The sequence below is a fragment of the Rhea americana genome, unplaced genomic scaffold (genome assembly GCF_003343005.1).
Source record: "Rhea americana isolate MKP2758 unplaced genomic scaffold, rheAme1 scaffold_362, whole genome shotgun sequence".
Lineage (NCBI taxonomy): Eukaryota > Metazoa > Chordata > Aves > Rheiformes > Rheidae > Rhea > Rhea americana.
Window position 1 is genome coordinate 1 of NW_028186493.1, and position 7,722 is coordinate 7,722.

The 7,722-nt window shown below is 56.4% G+C and overlaps 1 protein-coding gene across 1 annotated transcript in view; it reads left to right on the forward strand.

Annotated features, from left to right (window-relative positions):
• Positions 1 to 2,343: 2,343 nt before the first annotated feature.
• The window catches only part of LOC146591694 (maestro heat-like repeat family member 5), a 9,538-nt gene continuing 4,159 nt past the window's right edge, over positions 2,344 to 7,722 (forward strand). The window contains exon 1 of the mRNA XM_085312402.1: positions 2,344 to 2,465. Within this exon, the coding sequence (XP_085168528.1) occupies positions 2,344 to 2,465 (122 nt within the window). The remainder of the gene's footprint in view (positions 2,466 to 7,722) is intronic.

Sequence of the window (7,722 nt, forward strand, 5' to 3'; positions counted from 1 at the left end):
TGAATCATTATTACAATAGCCATAGTCTGGGTCGTAATAAGACCCCCCCCATTTACAGTTATACATGATGTATCATTCTCATCCCACAGGACCACGGAAAGACTTAAATATGTGAGYGGACCAGAGGTGAAAGTCCAATTACTTGTATGATTCCACTCTGCTTCCTTTTTTTTTAATCTGAGAGTCATTTAAAGCTATTCCAAACACGGATATTCTGTGTTGATTACCACTTTGGGGCATTTGGGTACATATCCAACAATCATTCCTGTGTAACAGCTGAGTGATATTWTGAGCTAGGATCAGATGTAAATTTTGGTCCTAATGTAATGTTTGCCAAGCTTGGCTCATGGCTGCCAACACTAATGCAAGTAAACCCCAGAGCTCAGTCATAATTTCTCCTTATCTTAAGAGGAGACTGTTGTTCTACTGTACAAGGGGAGAGAGCCTTCTCAGCTCTAGAGTAATGGATCCACGGTCCCTTGCCCCAGACCTGAACAGCGGTGTAAATTGTCAGGAGGACTTGAAACTTTCCACTGTTAGTACAGGTTCACCTAGCTGTCCCTTCCTCCCCAATCCTGCGGTCTCATACAACAGGCTGAAGTCTCTGAGCACCAGCCCTGGCATCACCGAGCAGTCACACCACAGGTGCCTTCCAAAGAGATTGAGAACATCATCGTCCTCTCGGCAAAGGTCTGGGCAAGCCAGCAGCTGAAAAACACAATGCAATGAAAAACCGGTAGAGCTGGCAGGACTCCCTGCATCAGGCAGTGCGTCATGCCACCAGCAACTCCGGGCTGCTGGGCTGCTCAGATGCTCCTGAAGCATCAGAGCTCACTTAACRGAACTCAGGATTAGCTCACAATTCATAGAATCATCAAATCATAGAATCAGTAAGGTTGGAAGGGTCCTCTGGAGATCATCAAGTCCAATGTCCCTGCTCAGCAGGATCACCTAGAGCATGTTAGACAGGCTTGCATCCAGGCCAGTTCTCACTTCCTATACTTCCTCTCCCCGCACCCTAAGCCCCAGGCCAGGCTCCTGCCCTGCAAACTCCGACGCAAAGACACACGACCCGAGAGCTGCCTCACTGCTCTGCCAGAGCCACACATCCTGACACCTCCACAGCAACTCTCTGCACTGCCCTGCTGCCACAGGGGCAGCAGGGTGAGCAGGCGCCTGCTCTCCCCAAGACCTTTCCACAGGGAAATGCTCTAAGGGCTGCCATCTTTTGTGAATCAGACTTGCCACACAAAGTGCAACTTGCCCCTCGCAGTTTGGCCAGGTTTCGTCAAACTTGGCCTTGGAAGAAACTCCCCCATACCCCAGACACTAAGTCTGCTACTGTGTCTGAGCAGATCCTGTCAGGTCCACAGGCTCCATTAATTATAAGGTTTCCATACCAGCTTTCYTCTTCCCAGAGCAGCTCTTACTGCTCAGCCACCTGCATGCCCCAACCAATAGTGCTCACAGGGGGCAGCCCCTTGCTGGTGGTGGCCAACAGCCGCTCTGGCCACTGCTGCTTCTGGCCTGCAAAGTCTGTCTAGGGGCTCTCAAGGACTGGGGACCAGCTCAGCATTCAGAGGCACAGGCCACGGGCTGGGAGAGCGACCAGCAGAGACCTTCTGCAGCCAAAGAGCTGAGACCCCTGAGCATGTAGGGATGTGCGTGGCTGCCCTCTTCTCTCCCAGAGCAGCCTCCTCCAMAAGCACACGGACAGCCGCGCTCGCAGTGGCCCCTTTAATCTCGGGGTATCCCTAGAGCTGTGCTGGAGCTGGTCTTGCAYGGCAGGTGGAGAAAGCCTCTCAGCCTCTTCTCCACCTTCCACCTTTCTCTTCTTCCCTGGTCTCTTCTGCCTGGATCCCCCATGGTTCCAGCATGCAGCAAGGGAGCTCCTCCGGGACCCCTTTTAGGGTAGATAGTGTTCAAGCAGTCCTCCAGGAACAGAGCGCTCACACCCCACAGCCAAGGCATGGTGGAGCTTTGCTCACTCCCTGCTCTGGGGCACTTACCACATGCCCTCCTGCACCTCCCTCCTTTCTCTGTGCCCATCCTGCGCAGGGCTGTGCCCCTYGCCAAGGGCTTCTGCTGCTTCAGGGCAATGACACAGCTCTGCTCAAAACCCCCACAGCCCTTCTGCACAACTGCTCCATTGCTCAGAACCCTCACGGTAAACCAGCTATTTCTTAAGCTGTACACACAGCATGCTGAGCTTCATCTTGTGCCCCTTGCCCCTAAGCATGCTGCATCTCAGCCCCACTGCCTCTGCCGTGGACCTACAGGCAGGGCCAGGGTGCTAGTGGGACCTGGTTTTTGCTCCACACACAGGGTAACAATATGTGGACCATGAAAGCTCTGCTGTGCTGTGCTGGCTATGAGGACCAGGTCCTGGCCATGGCAAGGAAGGGTGCCTGGGACATGCTCCTCAGTGCTGTGACCTACCACATGGGAGTGGGCTTGCTGGCCAGGTGAGAGCCCCCTTGTGCCCACACTGCCCCAGCATTTCTCCCCTGCAGACAGGCTGCCTCCCAGAGCCAGCAGGGATGCCCAGCCCTCCAAGAAAGGGGCTGCAGCCTCTGGGCCTGTGACCAAGGCGTGGCTGAGTAGAGCAACCAAGGCAGCTCCTGCTCCATTGGTGCCCAGCTCTGCAYGCTGCTGRGGSAGAGGTKGTGTGAGGAGGCACCRKAGAGGGTGGTGGCCAGGAGAAGTGCCCTCCCAAAGCCCTAGAGTGCCCTCCCGAGGGGCTTGGGCTTGTGCCACCAAGTGCCCCAGGGTGTGCGTATGTAGCCAGCCCCGGCAAGGGCAGCACCACCATCTTCAGAATRTATATCAAAATACACATCACCTGTTTTTCCATACAGCTTGTAGACTTGGCATATGTAGGCCAGAGACTGAAACAAGCATTCAATCTGTTCTTATTACCAAATGCAGTGCTGTTGTTCTGTCTGTAAGGCATTCCTCTAGTACTTACATATGCTGTCATGTACAATGTAAATTAACTTGGCCAAATTTCTCATTATATTAAAAAAAATGTGTGGTAATGCAGTACTGTGGAGGAGCTCCAAATGTTGGCCTATTAGGCCTGCCCCATGCTGTTATGATGGCCCTTACTTGTGCCCAAGGGATATTTGGATCAAGAGGCTGCCGGAGGGTTGCTTTTAGTGCATGCTCTTGTTCCCTTCTCTTGCCCTGCAGGGGTCTGAGTGCTAGGGCTGGCAGCAGCGCTCTCAAACTCAGAAATTCAAGTCAGACACTGGTCACGCAAATGCACTAGTTTCCGGATATAGCATATGGCCGACTCTCAGGCAAGAAAATGTGTACATGTGGCAAGGTTAAACAGTCCTGTAAGAACAAGGCTGCTTCCAACAGCARTGGTTGGTGACCTCTCTGCAGAACGGGCGTTTTGGTAATGCTGAGCGAACAGGTTTGCATGCTTGCAGGAGGCCACAGTCCCCCATGAGTGCAACACTTGCTCCTGGCCCAACGCCCATGTGACAGCTCCAAAGAGCAGTATTAGGGAGAGGAGGCAGTGGGATACCAACAGCTTTTATAGGGAACATATACAAGAAATCAGTGCTCAAGAGGCTTCTGTTAAAGGTGCTATGAAGCAAACCTTTCCATTCCTATGGGAATCTGACTTCCCTGAAGGTCAGCCTCTTCCAGCGGTGTGCATATGGACTATAGATGTGACACTACTGCTCAATCAAGATGTTTCACCTGTTAGATACAGTCACAAATGAGGGATTAAATCCAGCCACTGCCCAAATGCCTTAATGCTAGTGTGCCTGAAACCACGGCCTTTGGGGCATTCTTGCTCATGGGATTGCTCGGAGATTCATAGCACCACTCAGAAATGTGCAACTCTAACACAGGTGTGCAGAGAGAGAACTGAAGGGTGAGAACTGGAAAACACTGCACAGATGCAGATGGGAAGTAGTATTGAGTGGTGTAGTAATGACATTAGAGTCCTTCTCAGAGGCACAACACACAGCTGTGAGTATGGTGACATAGTATCTCTTTAGGGGTTTTAGCATTTAGAAACTCAATACACCTCTGTCATGGTGGAATAGGGAAGCTTGTCACTGTGAATCCTCATGGGGAGTCAGTGCTCAGACAGAAGAGCCCAGTTATCTGTCAGTGTCATTTGAGGAGAAAAAAGAAAACTTTCTGAGAGAGAGTTGGAAGCTGTTTGGAAATTCTTACAGTCAGTTCAAGGTGAACTCCCAGGTTTTCTTTTACCAGGCTCTTTCTATAGCACAGCGGGAAGAGAGGCCACACAYATGACTGTAGAAGAGACCCAGAAGTCATTTTTAGACTCATGTTCATGCAGTGGAGACTAAGGGAGGTGTGTCATACACTGAGAGTTTCTAGCCTTGTATAGAAGAGCCCTTGCTGCTCTGCTTTGCACGAGCTTTCACAGCCCTACGTCCTACCCCTACAGACAGGGTCACTGCTCTTGTCCGGCACGTGCTGTGTGCCTTGGTTTAGCACTGTGAGGTGCTCAAGTCTTCAGGATTATAGCKCATATCTTGGCCAACTCTTTTCCTGTCATGCTACCCGGAAAGGGCTGTTCCCCAAGCTCAATGAAAATGAGCCATGGGGTCAGCATGTGACTTAGAGGAAGAGAGAGATGGCTAACGGGTGGGGCTGATGGGGCCTTGTGGTCACTGAGGAGAGGACTCACGCTGTCCGTGGGCTGGGACTAGCCAAAGGCTTCCCTCTTGCCCCCAGAGCAAGCTCTCCTTGTCCGCAGGACCTGAACCCAGCCATACAGCTCTTGCCCAGTGCCGTCATCCTGGCTCTCCAGGGGACACTGCCAGCACCAGCACTGCCCCACACCTCTTTCCAGGGCTGCTTGCTGCTCAGCCAAGCACCGCTGTTGGGAAACTGGGTGTGATGTCTCTGTCTTGGCTGCCCTCCTGTCTCTGGCAGATGTTTAGGGAATGGGCTAGGATAGTGTAGTGGTTATCCCATATGCTTTACATGCTGAAGGTCCTGGGTTCAAGCCCCAGTGGAACCAGCATCAGGAAACCTTTGGGAGGTTGGACTAGATGACCTCCAGAGGTCCCTTCCAACCTTACTGATTCTGTGATTCTGTAACACCTCCAGCCTGCTGAGAGGACAGAGAGGTCCTSCTGAGAGGACAGAGGTCCTCCTCACAGCCATTGGGGGGGCACGAGCTCTGGCAGCACCCATGAGGCACAGGCATCTGGATGAGCTTGTGACAGAGGATGCTGCCCTTCTAGAGCACGTTACTAGCCTGTAGGTGGCATGGCTGGGACTCGAGGTCACTGGGGTTGTTTCCCTCTGACTCCAGGTCTGCCAGGCACCCAAAACCCTCTGAGGCCAGCCCAGAGCGCTGGGGGGCGCTCACAGAGGTGGAGAAGGACAGGGATGGGGAGGAGCAGTCAGGGGCAGCCGACAAGGATGGGAGCAGCCCTGAGGGCACCCGATCCTCATGGGGGCCCTGCGACACCTCAAAGGCAAAGAGAGGTTTGCCTGGGGAGGCGATCGAGGCCTGTACCCCCTGAGGGGACACACCCTGCCCCTCACCAGCCTCTCCCCTGCCCTGGTGACACGTGGCACTAGGGTGACAGTGACTTTGTGACTGGGGGCTCCTGTGACACCAGCAGCAGCGTTGCCAGGCGCCGGCACGGCCTCGGCCCTGCAGTGTCCGGGAGGACGGTGGCAGGAGAGGACGGGAGCGTTTGGGGCTGCCGAAGGAGCCCCTGAGTGCACCCAAGAGTTGCTCTGTCACCCCCGGGCAGCCCCGTGGAGCCTTTGTCGTGCCGCCCACGATGGCGGAGAGACCCCCCAGCCRCCCCAGGGTGGCCTGGGAGGAGGAGGCGGAGGCCGATGGGGCCTTTGCAGAGTGCAGCTGCGAGCTGGAGCCCCAAGAAGTGCGCACGCCCCAGGCGCTGCCAGCGGCCGATGGCGGGGACACCGCTGGGTGCTCGGTTTCTATCTTGGCTGCCCTCCTTTCTCCTGTAGGTGTCTGGGGAACACCTCCAGCCCACTGAGAGGACAGAGGTCCTCCTCACAGCCATCAGGGGCATGGGAGCCGGCAGCACCAATGCCATGCAGGCAGCTGCTCACGTGCTGGAGGAGCTTGTGAGCGGAGATGCCTCCCTTTTGGAGCACGTAAGTAGCCTCTGGGTGGCCTGGCCAGGACTTGAGCCCTCTGGGGGATTGTTCCCCCCCCCTCCGGCGTCCGGGCCTGCCAGGCACCCGATTCGCTGTGAGGCCAGCACCGGGCAGCCGTTCTCGGTGGGAGCTGGGCGAATGGCTGCAGTGTGGCAGCAGCCGTGCTCTGAGCTGTGTTCCCTGCAGGTGCCAGAGGTGGTGAGGTGCATATGGAGAAGCGTGCTGTCCATGAGTGATGCGTCTGCACGGCGCAGCCTGGACAGGGCTCTTCTCCTGCTGACCGGCATGTACCCCGAGGAGGTGGTTGTGAGCCTCTTGCGCTGTTCCCCATCCTGCGACAGGTAGGGGCCCTCCGGCCTGTGGTGCTTGGGGCCCCGGAGCCCTTCGAGCTCATGCCGTGTGGGCTGTGGGACACCTGGAGGTTTTCAGCCCTCTGCTGAGGGGCTGGGCCCTCCCGCTGTGCCCGTGTGGCAGCCCCGGTTCATCAGGCAGGGCTGCAGCAGGCAGAGCTGACTGTGGCTGGTGGGGCAGGGCGGGCTGGGTGCTGCTGGCAAGGGGCAGTGGGCAGAGGCAGGACTGGCAGGCAGCCTGGGTGCTGTGGGTCTGCCCAGGCCAGGGTGTTGTGGCTGCGTCAGCTGTGGACACGGCACTCTGTCCTGCAGCGCTGCCACGGCCATGTGGAGGGTGCTGGTGTCAGAGCCCGTGGCTGCGGGGAAGGTGCTGAGGGAGCTGAGCTGCATGCTGTTGGACTGGCCAGCGTGCAAGGCAGTGACCTCGGATGGGGACGACACGGACGTCTTTCCCTTGGCTGTGAGTTTCCAGACTAGGCCTCTCTTGCCCGCAGGGCTGTGCCCACCTCTGCGGGCGCAGGTCTGGGGCATGGTTAGGGGTCAGGAAGCAGTAATACGCAGGCCAGGCAGGCCAGCAGGGCTGTGGCAAGGAAGTCAGGGTGGCCTGCAGGCTGCATGCGGCCCTCCAAGGGTGGTGTTCACAGCACCCCAGGAAGGCTTGTTGTGGCAGTGTCAGAAAGAGGAGCTGCGCCCCACGAGCTCCCATGGCTTTGCTCTGAGCAGAGAGCCAGAGCCAGCCCTCCTGCTTCTCTCAAGGCTCAGGGCTGTGCCTGAGCATTACGCCCAAGACTGGGCAGCACAACAGGGACATCTCAGCAGTCAGCACTGTCTCCAGGTGTTTCCTGCAGGCAACAATGGCGCTGCATGAGCTCTTCCAGCAGTGCAGCTGTGCACAGCATGTGGAGGCGTGTTTCCCCAACCTCTTCATGGCGCTACTGTCGCAGATGTCCTTCACTGCAGACCTGTCGCCGGAAGAGGCTGAGATGTGCTGGAGGCAATGCCAAGGAGAAGAGCATGCTCCCAGCAGCCCCGCAAGGTGCTCCATCTCAGCCCCACTGCCTCTGCCRTGGACCTACAGGCAGGGCCAGGGTGCTAGTGGGACCTGGTTTTTGCTCCACACACAGGTTAACAGTGCAGACCATGAAAGCTCTGCTGTGCTGTGCTGGCTATGAGGACCAGGTCCTGGCCATGGCAAGGAAGGGTGCCTGGGACATGCTCCTCAGTGCTGTGA